Source organism: Elaeis guineensis, chromosome 3 (assembly GCF_000442705.2).
Source record: "Elaeis guineensis isolate ETL-2024a chromosome 3, EG11, whole genome shotgun sequence".
In the NCBI taxonomy this organism is placed as follows: domain Eukaryota; kingdom Viridiplantae; phylum Streptophyta; class Magnoliopsida; order Arecales; family Arecaceae; genus Elaeis; species Elaeis guineensis.
Window position 1 is genome coordinate 83,807,209 of NC_025995.2, and position 20,433 is coordinate 83,827,641.

The 20,433-nt window shown below is 36.8% G+C and overlaps 1 protein-coding gene across 1 annotated transcript; it reads right to left on the reverse strand.

Moving 5' to 3' along the window:
* Positions 1–2,211: 2,211 nt before the first annotated feature.
* On the reverse strand, positions 2,212–10,368 carry LOC140856250 (uncharacterized). The gene is made up of 7 exons (XM_073253379.1): positions 10,251–10,368; positions 3,583–3,827; positions 3,301–3,504; positions 3,106–3,198; positions 2,844–2,945; positions 2,391–2,750; positions 2,212–2,289 (listed from the first exon to the last, which is right to left on the reverse strand). Exons 1-7 carry the CDS (start codon positions 10,366–10,368, stop codon positions 2,212–2,214), a joined length of 1,200 nt encoding a protein of 399 aa, XP_073109480.1.
* Positions 10,369–20,433: the final 10,065 nt, after the last annotated feature.

Genomic DNA, 20,433 nt, shown 5'->3' on the forward strand with positions numbered 1-20,433 from the left:
CCCACCAAACGTGAATGGAGCCAATAGATTATTCAAATGTTCAGGAGAACTTAAAGTAGATACTATGCAACCGACAGCTATGAAGTGATGATTGGTTTAGATCAGGATCTGTAACCATTTGTAGCCCGAGGTGAGCTTTAAGATGGGAAATTCTCTATGCGCCACCGGCGATATAGAAAATCCGATGTGGAGCATATCATCTTATCCGATTGGTCTACGTAGCCGCCACTTTCCAATTTAATATCTATAACTGTACTTTTTGTTTAAAATTTTGAATGACTAAAATGCTTCTATTTTTAAAAAAATTATGATATCTTATATTTATATTATGATATCCTGCATTCAGAAGGTTATAATTTTTATCCACAGGATGTCATAATATAACGCAGAATATCATAATATGTACAGGATATGTCATAATATTTTTCAAAAAACAAAGATATTTTCGCCATTCAAAATTTTTAAAGAAAAAAAAATAAAACTACAGATATTAAATACGCATTGAAAAATGATTAGATAAAAATATCTCTTCCATATTATAATATCCTAAACTATATTATGACATCCTGAAACATATTATGACATCCTGCATGCAGGAAGTCATAATTTGATGCAGGATGTCATAATATGCACATAATGTCGTAATTTTCTATGCTATATTATGATATCGTGCGTATAGGAAGTCATAATATACCACAGGATGTCATAATTTTTTTTAAAAGATAAGGATATTTTTGTGATATAAAATTTTTAAATGAAACGAAAAAAAAAAACTGCAGGTATTAAATACGTATTGGAAAGTAATGACTATATGAACCAATCATATAAGATGATGCATTTTACATCGGATTTTTTATACCATCTATGTACACAAAAAATTTCTCGCTTCAAGATATAGATCCACTAATGTAGGCTGATGGGGTGGAAGGACCTGAACTACAAAGCCGATCCTTGTTGTAGTCGGCGGAGCGCCCACCCCTTTCCTGGGTTTGCAAGGCTTACATCAGACCTTTCAAACCTAAAATGTTGTTGTTTTTAAAAAATCAGTACATTTACTTATCACCATCTTTAAGTTTTTTTTTTAGTCTTACTTTTTATCTTTTGATTCGTGTACCAAAAATTGCAGACCGTCCTGGACTTCTTTGGAACCACATGAAGAACCTGGTGACCGTTGACCAACTTTTCACTTCAAACCTGCTGCAAGTGGCCTGGCCCTATTATTCCTACAATTTTGTCACCTTGGATGGCCACATTAGCAGATGTTTTCAGAAACTACAGTTTACAAAAGTTTTCATTTATTATATATCTGAAAATAAATTAACAAAAAAAGCACACATACAGACACACATACATGTAGTATGTATGTGTGTATGTATGTATATGTGTGTATTCATGTACATACATATATATGTACGTATGTGTGCATGTATGTATGGATTAGATAGACAGACCGGTAGATTTAGGTAAAAAAGGTAAAGGAGAGGGGTTCGCACTACAGGAAAAATGGTCATTAACGACGCTATTAATATTATTTTACGACGCTTTAAAGCGTCGCTATTTAGCTTTACGACGCTTCGAAAAACGTCGGCAAAGCGTCGCCTATGTAAGAGTGGAGAGGAAAAGCGCCGACGCTTTTTAAAAGCGTCGTTATTTTTTAACGACGCTTTAAAGTGTCGTAAAATTTAACATTAACGGCGCTTATAAGCGTCGTTAAACTTGTCTTAACAACGCTTACAAGCGTCGTTAAATATATTTTTAACAACGCTTTAAAGCGTCGCAAAATGCAATTTTAACGGCGCTTTTTAGCGTCGTTAATGACTCCGCGTCATCCACTCTACCAAGACACTTTTCGAAGCGTCGGCTTTTTTGCCTTTAACGACGCTTATAAGCGTCGTTAAAATAATTTTAACGACGCTTATAAGCGTCGTTAAAGGTTTTAAGAGAAAAAAAAAATACAGGTATTATCTACAAAAAAAAAAAGAATACATACATTCCTGTACGAAATTATATCAATTATTCGAACATAAACCTGTACAATCACCACATTCACACCTGTACAATCATCACCATTCACACCAAAAGCAAACTTAAATAGAAAATTTAACCAAACCAAAAGACAATATTTTATATAAATAAAAATAAAGTACTAATCGTCCATTACAATCAAGAGTAATATAAAAAATATAAAAATACAATAAAAATAAAATAATATCAATCTGCAGGCGGATGGTCGTCGTTGTCTCCACGTGACGTGCCGCTATCTCGACGGGTGCCTGATGTGCCAGGAGCCTACAAGAAACATATCAAAAGCATGATTTGCATATCTATAAATAAAAATATATAAATCATTAAATTAATACAAAAATATATATTTAATATTATGTGTTTACCTGAGATGAACCATACATCTCTAATAAAGATGTAAGGCGATCAATCTGTCCCCTCATGGCCTGCATCTCGGAACGGCTCTGTCGCATCTCCTCCATCTCAGCGGCACGACTCTGTCTAATCTCCTGTATCTCCGCCTCGAGTCTGCGAACGCGTGAATCCTGAGCATCTGCTGCAGCATGCTGCGTATATCTACTAACCTCAGATAACTGAGTGGGGATGACTCCTACTCCATAACCCCTCACTCGGCCGTAGCACTCTGGTCCCATCAACTCTGTGAACACCTCGACCTCGATACGGCTCTGCTGCGTAGATGCTGCGGACTCGTCGTCACGCTCCGCAATGAGAGATGTAGCCCTCTCCTGTATTTTTTTTGAAAACAAGAGTTATACATTAATAGCTAACAAAATTAAATTTAAATCATTGCAAAAAATATAATATTAATAATACCGTACATATAAATCTCTCGACTCATCTCGAACAAAAGTACCATCCTGATGAGTATGAGTCATCCGGTAAAACTCCACTTGTCCGGGTTTCCTCCCATGCTCATCCTCCTACACAAATAATTTCAATTTTAAGCAAACAGTTATAATAATTTAAAAAAATATATGAGTATCATGATACAGACATGGTCCACGATACATAATGATATTAGTTATATAAATATTTCAACATAAAAATTAAAAGTTAATTATGAAAGTTTAAGGAACATACAAACTCCTGTCGGAGTCGTGCATAACTCTTCGACCCCGATGTATGAGGAACAGACTGAGCTGCTCGTGCAGCTCTACCAATAGTAGAATAAGTCTGTAAAATAAAGTAAAGAACTTGTTATATATATAATGTATAATAAAAATCAATATTTTTATAAAATATTTAGGAAAAAAAGATAATAAATAGATAATATACCTGTGCCCTCTCGGAGAACCAATAATGAACCAACTCCATCCACTGATGAGGGGGTACATCAGGAGGACAATTCCTAGCAACCTCCTCCTCTGTCATACCCTGTCTCATATAGTCCTTCTTCAATTGTGCTCTATATTCTTTCCATTTGCGGTTGAGAGACTTCATTACAAAATCATGAGTGGATGGAGGGAGAACAAACTTGCTCTATAAAAAAAAAGTTAAATGAAATAAATTATATAAATGATTAACAATTAATATACAGTATGAACATCAATTCATTACCTCTATAACTCGGAGGAGCTCAACTTTGTACGTTGGAAGCATGTCATTCCATTTTGCATAGCCCAACGGACATAGCTGAGGCCTCCGAGCAACAGTCCCCAAAAATGAAGTCAATAAGCAGGCAGCTTTCTTAATTGGCTGACCTAGCTGATTGCACTCCACAACAATCCTCTCGCCCTCACGCATCTGCCACACATCTTGTACTACTGTGGGTCCGCTTCTGGGGCGTACTCTCCCGGATCCATCTGCAAAAAATACATAAAAGTAACTATATCATAAATATACATAAAATGAAATAAAAAAAAATTACATGAAAGACAATATATACCCTGCACGTGTATCTCATCATCTGGCTGATGAACAGGAGGATCGTGCTGTGCTGATGATGAAGGACAGGGCTTAGAATGCTGTGCAGCTGAACTGGCCTCAGGCTGCTGTGCTGAAGAAGACGTACCGGCCTCTGTCTGTGAAAACTGGAACTGCACACCAGCATATCGTCCCCTGCGACGCATGATGTCACCTAGCATTTATATAAATAAAAGGTAGAATCAGTTAATATATGGAGTAAAATAACACAATAATTAATGCAAAATATATACATCATAAATAATTATTACCAGTAACAATCAAGCAGTAGTGTTTTCTTCGAATTCTGTTCTAACCAACGTCGTCGTAGCATTTAAATCATCAGCTGGCATAAAATTGTAGGGCATACATTGTGTATAAGTCTCATCGTCATCATCCTCCACTTGGTTTTCCATATCATATAAGTCTCTAGGTTTTGTTTTGATGACAGTAAACCAATCTTTATCTTTTGCGTCTTGTACATAAAATACTTGACGAGCTTGAGATGAAAAAATGAATGGGTCATCCTTCAATAACACACCAGTGTGTATCAACCTTGAAAAATTTACAAGTGTAAATCTATTTGCATCTTGTTTCAAACCCCTTGGTGAGTTTATGTCTATCCAATCACATCTAAACAGTACTACTTTAAATTTTCCATAATAATCCAACTCATAGATATCTTTAAGTGCACCATAATAGGATTTTCCATCCGCTTCCACCATAACACCGTTATTCTGTGTTTTTCTAAATTTCTCCCGTTCTCTAGTATGAAATTTAAAGCCATTAATTATGAAACCGTTATATCTATTCACAATCTTGTTAGGTCCTCGAGCAAGAGCTATTAGTTCATCTGAATTATTTGTCTCCATCATCTTTGATACCTAACAAAAAATGATATGACGAAGTGCAGTTGAGTTAAGAAATATTAAATATGTATCAAAATTAATATATCCCATAATTAAATATAAATCACACCTGATTCGAAAGCCACATAGGGAATAACTCGACCAACCATCGCTGTTCAATCCTTGCATTAGGACGAATGTTATGATTGGCTCGTCTCTGATAAATTAAAAATTCACTGCATAAAATATAAATATATCATTTAGAACATTATATCTAATATAAAATTTAAATTTTGATGTCATTCCTTAAATATACTAACCTGCGATGGTCAGATATTATGTCACTATGAAGTAACACATAACGATGTGCTTGTGCTAAGGATTTTTGATCAAGTACAATACTTTCAGCTCTTCCCAAGAATTTTCCAGCAGTTAAGAACTTATACAGTTCTGTATTCTCCACAAAGTCATTATGCCGTTGAGGTCGACTAAAAATAGTCTCTACACCTTGAAGATATCTTGAACAAAATGTCAAACATTCATCCGCAATATATGCTTCAGCAATCGAGCCTTCGGGATAGGCTCTATTTCGCACATAATCTTTAAGACGCACAAGATACCTTCAAGAATTAAATATTTATTAAAATATCAGTATGCTGTTGTTTCTAATAAAATTATCAAAAGATTTAAGGTTTGTAATAATACCTCTCAATAGGATACATCCATCTATAATGTACCGGTCCACCAACTTTAACTTCTGAAGCTAGGTGAATGAGCAGATGTACCATAATAGTGAAAAATCCAGGAGAAAAAATCTTTTTCATCTGGCAAAGTGTAATTGCAATATCGGATTCTAACTGATCAAGTTTCCGAGGATCAATAACTTTGGAACATAATGCCTTAAAGAATGACGATAATCGAAGTACAATTGTAACAACTTGTTTCGACAATGACGATCTTAAAGCTATTGGAAAAATATCTTGCATCAATATGTGACCATCATGACTTTTAAGATTTGAGAGTTTTCGATCCTTTAGATGCACACATCATGAAATATTTGATGCATATCCATTGGGTACTTTGATACTTTTCAAAACTCCCAAAAAATTATCCTTTTCTCGAGCAGACATTGTGTAACATGCAGGAGGCACATAAATTCTATCATTAGCAAGCATTTTAGGATGAAGTTCCTATCGGATACCCATTTCTTTTAAATCAAGATGTGCCTTCATGTTATCTTTGCTCTTTCCATCAAGGTTTAAAAATGTTCCAAGTAAATTATCGCAAACATTCTTCTCTATATGCATGACATCAAGATTGTGCCGAATAAGATTATGTTTCCAATAAGGTAAGTCAAAAAAGATACTTCATTTTTTCCATAAATATTTACTTGGCTGTTGTGTAGATGCTATCTGTGTGTCTTCCTCATTTTCATCCTCGAAATAATTGTCTGGATCTTGAAACACCTCTGCATCTATAGTACTGACACTGACTTCCTCTGGTAACCCTTCGTGCACTGAGCTTTCAACATCATCCCTTCCTCTTTTTTTAGAGAACTTTGAGTGCTTACCATAGCTGTAATTCATGCCATCCATTTGTCTATGAACATCAGTTCCAAAAGGTGGAATAGGGGCACATCCCAATTCTATAGTACCATCAAACAAATCTTTCTGAAATCGAAACGGATGATTTGCTTCCAACCATCGACGATGTCCCATGTAACAAAATTTACCTTCATGTTTTAACCAAATTGAATGTGTTGAATCTCCACAACAAGGACATGCGACCCGTCCCTTTGTACTCCAGCCAGATAAATTGGCATATGCTAGAAAATCATTAATAGTCCATAACAAAGCTGCTCGTAGTTTAAATGTTTGGCCGTTGGAAGCATCAAATGCATCAACACCCTCCCACAACTGTTTCAATTCCTCTATCAAAGGCTGTAGAAAAATATCAATATCATTGCCTGGACCCTTATCTCCTGGAATAACCATTGACAAGATAAGTGATGATTGTTTCATGCACATCCACGGTGGCAAATTGTAAGGTATCAAAACGACTGGCCAAGTGCTATAGGTAGAACTCAGGGTCCGAAATGGATTGAAGCCATCAGAAGCTAAGCCAAACCTAACACTGCGAACATCAGAGGCAAAATCAGGATGCCTATCATCAAATACTTTCCATTGAAGACTATCTACTGGATGTCTCAACATTCCATCCTTTGTACGTCCTTCATGATGCCATCTCATTGATGAAGCTGTTTTTGATGATGCATAAATCTTTTTCAATCTAGGTATAAGAGGAAAGTAACGCAATACCTTGGCCGGTTTCTTTTTACTCCGCGTTGCATCCAATTCATTCAGTACATCATCTCGATCTTCTTTTTGTATTATCCATCTTGAAGATCCACATACATTGCATGACTCTTGATTAGCATTTTCACCCCGATATAACATACAATCTTTCGGACAACTATGAATCTTTTCGTATCCAAGATCCAATTCCTTTACTACTTTCTTGGCTTCATAATACGATGGTGGTAAACGAGTGCTTTCTGAAAATGCATCCTTTAATAACTTGAGCAGCATGGTAAAACTCTTTCCAGACCATCCATTCAAATATTTTATATGAAATAAATGTACAAGAAAAGAAATCTTAGAAAATTTTGTACAACCCGGATATAATTCTTCGTCTGCATCTTTCATTAAGGTGTGATAACGAGCTGTCTCATCATTAGATGTATGTATGGGCTCCTCAACATGCATGCGTTCCGTATGCGTACATCCATCAAACATCCTAACTGTTTCTTGTATACTACTGGATTCTCCTAAATTTTGAACATCAAATCCAAAAGCATCTGTGATCAAACCCCTTATATCATCATCTTTTGCAGAATTATCTTCTAGGCTAGTGGATCCAAAATGAATCAGGGGTTGGTTACATGATGATGGCAACATAGATTCTCCATGAAAAATCCAGTCGGTATAACCTCTTAAAAAATCATTCCATATCAAATGTTCTTCAACATTTTGTGAATCTAAAGAAGAACTATTTACACATTTCCGACATGGACATAAAATCTTTCCATTCAAACTACTTTTCTCCATACCAAATTTAATGAAGTCATGAACTCCATCTAAATATTCTTTACTATTCCTTGGTTTATTTATCCAACTTTTGTCCATTGTAGGATAAAAATGACCGAACTTACAATTTATCTAAAAATAAAAAAAATTATACAATCTATATTAATGCAATGAGTAAAAAATATCAGTCATTTCATAAAATTCAAAAAAATAACAGCTAGATAAAGTTTACATAGTAAATGCTTGCTATCATCAACTAATAGGTAAAGAAAGTCCTATCCCATTCAGAAAATGTATTAATTCTATAGGTCAATTACAAAAATCAAATGATATGCAACAAGAGCCGAAAAAAATTTCGGCAGTATTTCCCCTTAGTTCTTCCGTATAGGAAGAACAAAAAGAAAATACCATCCGAAATTTATTTCGAACCCTCAGCATACCATTTGATTATGGTAATGACCTATAGAATTACTCACATTTTCCAAACTGTCCATACTGGACAATCAATTGATCAATGTACATAATTCTTTTACCCGTACAAAAATAAATAAATGTACGGATACAATAGAATATGTACATTAATCAAAAGACGGGTCTATGTTTCTATGCAATGTAATTTTTTTTAAAATTAATTCATAATTAACATTGCCTGACATCTTTCATCACATCCCTCTAATGAGCTGGCAACTTTATCACCTGTTATCTAACTTTGTATTTAATGTTGCTTGAAAGTTATGCTAAGGAAGCAAGAACTATGAATCTTGTCATGTATTCTAGAGCTAGTCTACTTCAAGTCTTGTCATGAGGCAGATCATAGCCATATCCACAGAGACTAAGAGAGAAAAAAGAAGTATAATACCTGATATTAACTTGGGGAGTAACGGACAAAAAAACTTGGCCCAGCTTAATCCAGATGCTTAGTCTTCATCAGCCACGAAGATAAGGATAATGTAGGCCACACGATATCAGAGTCCAGCCACATAACAAGCGCCACATGTCAGATAAGCAATCAATCAGAATTCATGAAACTATGAAATTATCCATTCATCAACCATGTATCACAACCTTAATTAATTGTACTATATATTTTCGGGTGAAACTCATAGAGAGATACTAAGAGGGTGTGGTTGTAAATTGATCTAGCTCTATATCATTTATTTTATATAGTTGAAGATATTATCAATAATTATGTTGTTGATTATAATTATTTATGGTTATACATTTTTTTGAAGAATATGTTACAATAAATTTTGAAGAATATGTTACACATTGGAATGTTTATTTCATTAGTTGTCATTTAACTATATATATATATATATATATATATATATATATATATGACTGAAACATAGATGTGTCCAGAACTTTAATGAATAAGCTCAGTATATAGTTACAGAATAATTCCATTGTTGGCAGACAAGATGTCTACATGTATCATGCATGTAGTTTATTTAAAATAAGACTGAGACCCCATGAACCAAGGATTGGAAAAAATGTAACGTTTTTTTTTTTTCAAGTCTTTGAAAAATGTTTATTGTCTTTCATCTTTTCAGTTAAAACTTAATGCAAGGAGTGTAACTTTAATTTAGAGAAGATGGCATTTATAATCATAGGCAATTGGCTAAAGAAATCAATTTGTGGTTCATCGGCGAAAGGTAAAAAGTAATTGTGGCCCAAATTTCCCTAGAACTAGAAGCATGCATTTGTTTTGGGTCTATGTATCTTGTAACGACTTATAAATCATAGTAAAATATTTGCATGAACAGAATAAGTACTGCATGCATTAAGGATGTTTTTTTCTTTAAGATTAAGATGTTTACAGTGTTTTTTTTTTTTTCTAAGAAGATAAAACATCTACATTCTAACATTTTTTGCTGCCAACCATAGCCAAATAGGTTACAACACCCATTCAAATGACACCTAGGACATTCCGTAAGCATGCCCTGTGCTAGCAAAAGTTCAATATCACTAGACAGCATACGTTTTATGTAAGGAAATATTACATGTTTATTCTCAGATAGCGAATAAGTACAATTAATTGGACCTTTTCCATACCAAATGTCTTTTCATTAAAATAATTTCTTCGGCAAGATCTCTCATTATCCTTGTTTCGCTAGGCTAACCATGTGTTATACCCATTTCTCTTCACCATAATAGATACAAGACAATAAATTGAGAATTTTTTTAATGAAGCATGAAATTAAAAACGGAAATGAACAGGAAACATGGCCTCCACCACCGAGCAATGCCCCTCATCCTCCCTTTTCCCCTCTTTTCTCCCTTCAAGTTCACCGTTCCCCCTTGGCTCCTCTTCTTTCCAAGGCCTCAAACCACCGGCGTCGGTTGAGAAAATTCACTGGGAATCAATCCGAAGAGAGTCTTATTCCACTTCCCCTGTTTTTCAATTTCTTTTTCCCCTTCTTCCAGCCACAGGTGTCACCACCCCCTAACGCAGAACCTTGGACCGAACTCCTTAGGCCTCTCCATGATCCTGCTGATGAAGCCATGGCCGCTGGCCAAATCAAAGCAAAAGCCCCTATTCCCTTATTTTTTTTGTACTTTTTCCTCTATTTTCTCGGCATTTTTCCTTTATTTTCTCACTAGTTGGTCACCACCGCCGGCTGTTCACAACCTTCGATCCTCGACCATGCCCATAAATGCTTGAACACAACAGATGATATGAACCAAAACAAGACAATCGCTGGAAACAAACATCATAAGACCACTGCCACAGCCCATCGCACAGGAAAAAATTGAACTTACGCCGAAAAAAATAATTATCAATAACATATCTTACTTTTGTGCCTGCGAAGATGGCCGCCGGGAGGGGGGAGGAGAGGAGGGCCGGTGGGGAGGGGAAGATGGCTTGGACCGTGCGGGTGGGCGTCGACGGACGCGGCAGCAGAGGGGAGCGGCGGACGGTGGTAAGGCGTGGACGGCGTGTGCGCGTGGACGGTGGGTGCGGTGCCGGCGGCGGAGATGGGCCGGGGTCGGCGGAGAGGAATGGGTGGAAACTGAAGGGGCGGCGGTAGATAGATTAGGGCACGCGCGGGGGTATAAAGGAACCTAACGACGCTTTTTAGTGTCGTTAAATAATGACGTAAAAAAGCGTCGGTATTGTTTTTATTTCACGACGCTTTTGCTAAAAGCGTTGGCGTTGACGGTTTCAAATTTTACGATGCTTTTAAGCGTCGTTAAAAAACGACGCTTTTAAAAGCGTCGGCAGGTCTGCGCAATCTGCCGACGCTTTCCAAAAGCGTCGGCAAAAAAAGGTCAGTAATTCACTGTTTTCTTGTAGTGTCGGCCGGATCCACAATAGTTTTTGGGGTTATGGGGTAAAAATTGGCACGGTTCAGAAATCCCGTTTTTGGCGCATGGGATTTAAGTTGGCCCATTTTATCCCATTGCTTGCGACTCAGGTCCGGAGGTCGATTTTTTCGCTAAGGTTCGGGTCATGCGTTGGCTTGAAACCAGTTGAATCAGCATCATGTTTATGATTTAGATGAAGAAGTCCATTTAGAGTTTGAACTTTTCTGGTTACATCTTGATGAAATCACTCACCATCCATTCATGTGACTAAATCTGTGATTGAATAGATGGCGGGTATGTGTTGATGGAACCTGTTTGGTTGATGGGTCTCCACCTCAAGGAGATGGAGAATTTGAATCCTGATTATGTTGTCTCAGAGTGAAGTTAAGAATTTAGAGACCATGATGATGAGCCCTTATGTTGTAAATATTGCACTTGCTGCTTGACCTTATGGTTATATCCCTCCACCTACTGCATCAAGTCTAGGTAATTATAATATTATATTGGTCACCCTCACTTCCTCTTAAAAAATCATCAAAAAATCTGCATGACCAATTGTGTGTTCATTCTAGTTCTTTATTAGAGGCAAAATATCATGATGTAATGTTGGAAAGAGATAGACTAAAAAAAATGTTCCCATCATCAGAATTTCCTTTTTTAAAAAAAAAAAAAAAAAGAATATGATTAGGACTTTTTAGTTTAAGAGTTGTGAGGTTAGACAGACAGATGATGGATTCTGGCACGCAATGAATCTCAGACTGCTGGCATGCAATCTTCGTTCTTATTTTCTATGTAACTAAATCTAAGATGAAAAAGAAACATGATGGTCCTCAAGTCCCATTATTTAGATAGTTCCGAGATACAATTGTCCCTCGCTCAGTTGGCAACATAGTTAGACAATGCCACCATTTTTTTTTTCAAGGCAATCTCACTATGATAATGATATCACACCTTTTAATTCCAATTAAATCTTCACGATTCTGATGTTGCTGATTTGTTTGCTAGGACTTTAAGCGGATTCCAAGACCTTATCACAATTTCTTCTTGTCCAAGGCGAGGTCGATGGCTGGTCAGTGTTTATGGATTTGAAATGGACCGACTTCATGGATTCTTTCAAAAAACAAGAAGACACCATGAATCTGGCATGACGCTGGAACAGTAAAAGTGGCATCATGACGGGAAGGGAATCCATCGTGCTTCAAACTCGACATGGGGCCCCAGGTTTCGCATTGCCGTCTAATTCTTCCACTCAGACTGTACTCTTGTTTTGTTATGGTCACCGTCTCCAAGCCCCTCAAACTTCAGCACCGAAGGCGCCCCATTTCACACCGGTTTGCTTTCACATCACGTCATAAATAGTTCGCAGTGGTCGGGTGGTAATTTAATTGGATAATTGAATTAGGTGAGAGCAACAAGTCTAATCCAATCACAGACTGTTTTCTACATCAATCACCAATGTGTAATTGAATTGTGCGCAAGAATTGGGTGACTGCCCTGTTCAATCACTCGCTAAGGGTCCCAACCCGCACCCTGAATTGGATTAATTTATATAGGTGGGATCCAATTCATTCGGTCTTGTTCGTAGTAAATCATATTTCCACAATTTAATGCAATTGTGTCATCAGACTTGTTCTTCATATCAAAAGACCTAATATGATAACGTTTCCGTGGGAACAAATATGATAAAATTGTTATAGCATAAACACATCGAATTAAATAGCTCATGAAGCCACTCAACCGTATGCCATAAATTATATTTCCAAAAATAGGATCCTTTTCTGAAGAGCTATGAAATCTATATTAATAAAATATATAGCTAAAATTATCAGGAAAAAAAAAAAGTTACTCCTATACCAGACTCTTATCTAGGAGCAAATATTCAAAAAATATTTTTCATCTCGATTTTATTTCTCAACCAGTATACGATGCAGGAGACATAGGCACGCCGACACTGGATATACCAAACTAAAATATTTTTTATCCAAATTTTATTTTCCAACTAGTATACAAGGGGCATAGGCATACCGACACCAAATATATCAAATTGATCTCCATATCGAGCCTACTGTTGTCGAAGGATAATATTGATACGAAGATTAGTATCGAAATGATGGATCTCGTTTTGTACGTTCGACTGATACATTGAGTTGGAAATGGATTCATAGCTTCATGCCGAAAAGTGTAGATCATCAGCCCATTGAATGAGGGGAACACCTCATCAATTGTGGATAAACTTCAAACAACTTCGCTTTTCCTATCATTACTGCACGCTTAGGAAACTCGGTGCACATTGAATCCACCATGCGGAATGTGTGCAAATCTGCGATAATTAACCGTCCTTGCAACTTTGCACGGTTACTACATAAAATTAATAGATGATCAGAAACCCAGAGGTACTCAAAGCCAAGAGCGAATATGTGGATTACATGGCAGTGTAAGTTGGAATTGTCAACTTGTACAAATTGTAGTAGAACATCACTGCCTGTCAACTAAACTTTGTTGTGAACATCACCAATCCTCCTACTTAAGGGGAGAGCGCTAGCACTAGCAGGCAGTCCCCTGTTTCGAAGGAACCTAATACCATTGCATCATAAATAACTAAACATACCTAGCTTCACTAACATTTGTTTTGTCAAAATTGAGCATGACTACTCCTTATCCTTCTTCTCGCCCGATGTCGAACCCTTCGAGGTACAGCAAGAGAAGAGGCTCTTCAGAATGCGGATCAAGACGGCCCCCCTCTTCGGAATGAGGCGCGGATTGGTCCCCGGTGAGGGCTTCTTATTCTTGATTCCGGTGGCCGGAACTCCAGCCATGGAGTTAGCAGCTAGTTTAAGAGACTCTAGTTGAGACTCAAGAAGCAGGAGACATAGGACCCTCGGCTTTAAATGGGCCCTTAGCATGATCACTCGGCTCACCGGAAGTGGGCCTGTTACTATATTTTAAAGAAAAGCTTCAATTTTTCGGCCACCCATGAATTTAATAAAAAGAAAAGAATGATTTGGTTTTTTGACCGTTTGGGCGGTGTTCAAGAAGTCGGCGGGATCATATATACCCGCTTGCGTGAATCAGCAGGGTGGTGAGATTATATACGAGAGGATCGTTTCCCTAAGGAACCAAACCAATCAACAAGGTATAGGAAACCCAGTCTCTGGGATTGCTCTCAAAGGAAATGGATTCCAAGTTCCACTGTGTGGCAGTGGTGGGGGCTACTCTGGTGCCGATAGAATGCATGGAGTTGGGAAGCTTCAGACTCTCCACTGTTCATGATCACACTGCTCCCATGCAACCCAGAGTCGCAGATTGGGCGTGGCTCGTGTGATCTATGTACTGGATTTCTTTAATTAAAGCAGGATTGGTGAGGATCTAAGCTCTCCAGGCCCAATTGCAAGAGCATCGAAAATTAGTTGCATGGTAGGTCATACTTAATCATGATTTTATTTTTGAAAAAATTAAACTGGATTGAAAGGTATGGGCCTATGATAAAAGGTAGTCCTCTTGAAGGTATCTTCAACCTTTCGAACTTTGATGGAGACAGGATTTTAATCTAAATCTCATGGCACCTTCGAATTTTGTAGGTTTAACTGCACTAAATTGCTTTTGGACATAAGGCATAAGACTATCTTGTGCTGTTGCCCCGCCAGAACCAGAGGGTGCTGTGCATAATTAATTGCACTAACACTTACCTACTCCATAAAATGATGATGCTAATTTATGCTTATTTGATTGAGATTCTGGAGTTACTGAATAATTTTAAGGAAAATGCTTAAGAAAAAAACTTTCTTTGAAATTGAATTTTCGTTGGATGTAAAGGTGGTTTGCAAAAAATGTGCAACTGCATGCCTGGGATTCTTTTTCTTTCTGAGAAATGCTTTTAAAAACAACTCTGGTGCAAAAAATTAAGGTTCATCGCCATGTGTCGTTAGATGTTTGATCTATTATACTACAAACCATTTGTATTTGGCACCCATATTGGGAATTATACCAATCCCTTTTTATCACATAGAATAGAGTTTTTTTCTTCTTTTTTGATACAACAATGATTTGGATTCAGAGCATTACTCTGAGTAATTTTTTTTTTTCTTGATAGAAGGGCCCAGTAGACAACGAACTACACACAATAGAGCAAACCTCTCCTGGACCCTATCCAAATCCAAGGCTAGATTCCATCTCATTTTACTAGCTCGGCAACTTGGCACTTTCAATCTTTTTTTATTTTTTTATTTTTTTATTTTAGATAAAGAAACTTTCAACCTGTTAGTGTATTAAACTGATCTCATGCCGCATGGCGTCATCACATATGATCACCGAATTATCGAACTCAAAGTACAGAATTGCTGTGAGTTAAACTTGCTAAACAAACAACAGGATCGGACTTTTACCGATCTTAAGGAAGATACATTGGTAATACTAATATCTGAAACATCAAGAGCTTCAAGTGAGCTAATGACCGATCTCATCTGGTGCACATCGGTTTGTAGCCGATGTCAACTCCTATATTATTTACAGCAATCATCTTGTGGAGTTTATTTGCAATCTCTACTACTAAACTATAGCTGGCCATGATCTCATATACAGCTAGCAGATACAGCTAAGTATGATCTCATTTTTAGCTCATACGTACAGCTATACTCTAGCTCATTTACAGCTGGTTATAACCACTTAACAAACTCCTCTAACGGCCTAACAAACTCTATAACGGCCTCATCAGCCTCTCTATAAATAGAGGGCTAGGGATCCTCCGATCGTAAGTTCTAAATTTTAATTTTAAAACTAGAGTGAGACTATACCGGTGGAAACTTTGTCTGTTCTTGAACAAGGACTCTAGTTCCTACTCAGTCCAATTTCTCTAGTTTTATGCAAATACTCTTCTTGTGCTCTACTACTCTTTTCCAGCTACCGTTCTCTGACTCAAAATTGACATAAACAGTGGAGGGTCAAGAATCGAAAGATCTCCATCTGATTTTTGGCTTGTTTTGCAAATTTTCTCGAAGACGTTTCAGATCAGACTGCTATCGACCTCTAGTCCTGCTTCGTCCGATCTGTCCTAATCTTAGATTTTGAGCCTAGCAACAATAGATGGGTGTTAGAAGGAGGGCTGACCGATTTCTTATGGAAAAGATGGTCAAAGGGTGAGCACCAAACAATCTTTGGCATCTCCATCCTCTCCGAACGTCCTGCTATAAGTTTCTCAGCAACAACTAGTTGTTGTTGATCCTCAGCAGTTTCTTCTGCTTGTTCAACAAATTCAAGCCTTGACAGCAGTTATTCAACAGCTTCAAAAGATCAAAGAGTGACATCAAAAAGAAGCTCCTCCTTTGAAAGTTGTCTCTCAACAGAGCCATCAATCAACCCATCAAGATGAACACCACATTGATGATGAGGCTGATGGTAAATCTGCTCCTAATAATACAAAATCTCAGAGAGGAGATGATCTGGAGCACAAGATTCAAGATCTTGAGAAGCACCTGATGGAGATTCAAATAGAAATTCAATCTCAAAATAAAGATAACTTTAACCTCCGATCTCTTTTCTCTTAAGAAATTCCGAATGAGTCGATTTTGAATCGATTCAAGATGCCCACTATTGAGTCCTTCGATAGCTCCACCGATCCAATGGATCATGTTGAGGGCTACAGAGATCTCATGGCCTTACAGAGGGCTTCTGATGCTCTACTATGCATTGTCTTCCCTGTTATCCTCAAGAAAGTAGCGAGGGTATAGTTTTTTGGACTCTCACAGAGGTCCATCTTTTCTTTTGAGCAGCTAGAGAGGTTGTTCGTTACCTACTTCGATACCAACCAACCTCACTTGAGGCATATAGACAGTTTATTCTCTATGAAACAGTAAGAGAGAGAAGATCTCCGAAAGTATATGGCTCGTTTCATTGCAACCACTCTTGAAGTTAAAAATTTGAATGAGGTTGTTGCCATGTCTATTTTAAAGTAAGGGCTCCGAAGCAATCGCTTGGTGTTTTCTTTAAATAAAAATTTTTCAGACACCTATGATGAGATGTTCGATCGAGTATGAAAGTATGCTCAAGTCGAGAAAAAGAAAGCCATCACCATGTAGGCTAATAAAAATAATAATAAAGATGAGAAGAAGCGATCGAGAGAGGATAATGGGGCTCAACAGAGCAAGGGCTCCGATTGACCTCAAAAAAATTCAAGGTCAAGAAGCCCACCTTGATGCTTTGATTCCTACACTCCTTTATCTGTCCCTCGAACACAGATTCTGATAAAAATTGAGGGAGGGATATCTCTGAAAGTTAGAACTAATGAACGTCCCACCAGCAAAGAGAGATAAAAGAAAGTACTGCTGCTTCTACTGAGATCACGGCCATGATACCAAAGAGTACAGGCAACTACATGATGAGATAGAGGTCTTGGTGCGTTGAGGCTACCTCGGCAAATTTATGAGGCCAACCAAAGCAATTGAATATCGGCCTCAGATAGAAGAGAATTCTGAGAATCATAATCGACCAATTGTTGGAGTCATCAATATGATATCTGGCGTACCATGGAAGACTACTGATCCATCCCCTGAGAGGCAGAAGATTGAAGATTTTATCTTCTTTTCAGAGGATGATGCAAAGGGGATTCAAACCCCTCACAATGACGTTATTGTCATTTCTATGATAATAGTAAAATATGATAAAAAGAATTCTGATTGATAATAAAAGCTCTGTCAATATATTATTCTACGTTGCATTCTCAAAAATAAATTTGGCAGATCAGTTGAAGCAGATCGGCACTCCGCTCGTCAGATTCTTAGAAAGTTCAGTAGCTATTGAAGAAAAAATTACTCTATCAGTTACAGCGGGATAGAAACCAAAGTAGTTAACGATGTAGCTTACCTTTCTGGTGGTTAAAGTTCTATCTGCTTATAATGCTATTCTTAGTCGATCTGATCTTAATGCTCTTAAAGCTATTATCTCTATGTACCATCTATTGATGTAATTTCCGACTAAGAAAGGAATTAGAGAAATGCATGGTGATCAGACAGTAGCTTGGCAATATTTCATGATTGCCTCCAAAATGAAACACTCAAAAAGTACACTAGTTGAAGTACCAGATTCAAAAGATAAGATAAAAAAAATTAAGATGAGCCTGCTAAAAAACTAAAAATTATTTCGCTGGGAGATAATTCGAAAAAATAGTTCAAATTGGATCAAATCTTAAATCCAATCTGATGGACAAAATAATCAAATTTCTTTCGGCAAATGCCGACGTCTTCATCTGGTCGGCTTTCGATATGTCTGGTATTCCTGATGATGTAATTATTCATAAATTGAATGTTGATCCAAAGTTCAAGCTAGTTCAACAGAAAAAGAGGAGTTTTACTTCAGAAAGATAAAAGGCAATTGATAAGAAAGTTGATAAGCTCTTGAAAATAGGATTTGTTAGAGAAGCTTATTATTCGAAGTGGATAGCCAATATTATTATGGTCAAGAAAGCTAATGGCAAGTGGAGAATATATATTGACTATACCGATCTCAATAAAACTTGTCCAAAAGATAGTTTTTCTCTATCAAGGATTGATCAGCTAGTAGACTTCACTTTGGGTCATAAACTTCTCAGTTTTATGGATGCTTTCTCAGAATATAACTAGATCAAAATGGCTCTAGAGGATGAAGAAGATACAGCCTTCATTATCGAAAGAGGCTTGTATTGTTATAAAATGATGCCTTTTGATCTTAAAAATATAAGTACAACATATCAATATCTTATTAACAAAGTCTTCAAGTATCAAATTGGTCGAAATATGAAAGTTTATGTTAATGATATGCTAGTAAAGAGCCCTGAAGAAGATCGACATATTATCGATCTGGAGGAAGCATTTGGAGAGCTCAGAAAGCATCAGATAAAGCTTAATCTGAACAAGTATACTTTTCGAGTAACCTCTGATAAGTTTCTTAGTTTTCTTATTAACCAGAAAGGAATAGAAGCCAATTTCGATAAAATTCATGCGAGATAAAATATTCGATTATCATTAGAGAAATCCAGTAGCTCATTGAGCGAGTAGCAGCCCTCAGTCGATTTATTTTTAGATCGGCTGAAAAGTATCTTTCATTCTTCAAGATACTAAGGCAGATTAAAAATTTCAACTGGACAGAAGAATGTCAAAATGCTCTTGATGATTTAAAGAAATATCTTAGCTCTGCACCTCTTCTCTCAAAACTAGTTGAAGGGAAAGAATTATATATGTATATATCTGTCTCACCTAATGTTGTTAGCTCAGTTCTTATCTGGAAAGATAGAGGTATTTAAAGGTCGATTTATTATACAAGCAAATTATTGACCATATCGGCCCAGCGACTTCAGCTATATTTTAAGGTCATACAACTATAGTATTGACTGACCAACTGCTGAGATTGATATTACAGCAAGTTGACACATCGGGTTGGATTGCTAAATGGGCAATAGAACTCAGTAAATTTGATATTCAGTACTGACCTCGATCTGCAATAAAAGACCAAGTTTTAGCTAATTTTATTATGGAATGCACTATTTTTGACGACGGATCAACTTCAAAAAATCTTGAAGACATCACTAATGATTCTTTGGATCCTACATATAGATGGAGCTTCAAATTCTCAGAAAAGTGATGTTGATTTAATTCTAGTGAATCCTGAATGGTTTATTATTGAGCAAGCCCTAAGGTTCAATTTCAATACTTCTAATAATGATGCTGAATATGAATTCCTGACTATAGGATTAAAGATGGTGAAAGAGCTTGAAGTCAAAAAGCTAAAGATTTTTACCTATTCACAGCTTGTCATCGGACAAGTACGAGGTCAATTTGAGACTAAAGACTCCATAATGGCTCGATATTTGCAAAATATAAGGAAATTGTCTAAAAATTTTGAAGAACTTGAAGTCCTACAAATCCCAAGGTCGAAAAATGCCCGAGCTGGTGCCTTGTTACATCTTGCTACATTAGGATTTTCAAAACTTAATCAGAAGGTTTTGATCGAGCAGTTAGAGAAGCCTAGTATTAATTTTTTTTCTATATTTTAGATCGATCATGAACCGAGCTGGATTGACCCCCTTGTGGACTATATAACAAAAAAAAAATTATCCAATGACCTAGTTAAAGCTAGAAGCATCAAAAGATAAGCTCCATGGTATGTTCTTCAAGGGGATCAGTTATATAAAAGATCTTAGTCACTTCCTCTACTTTGGTGCTTGAAACCATCCGAAGCTAATTATGCTCTTCGAAAAGTGCATGAAGGAATATGTGAAAATCACTTGGGGAATAGAT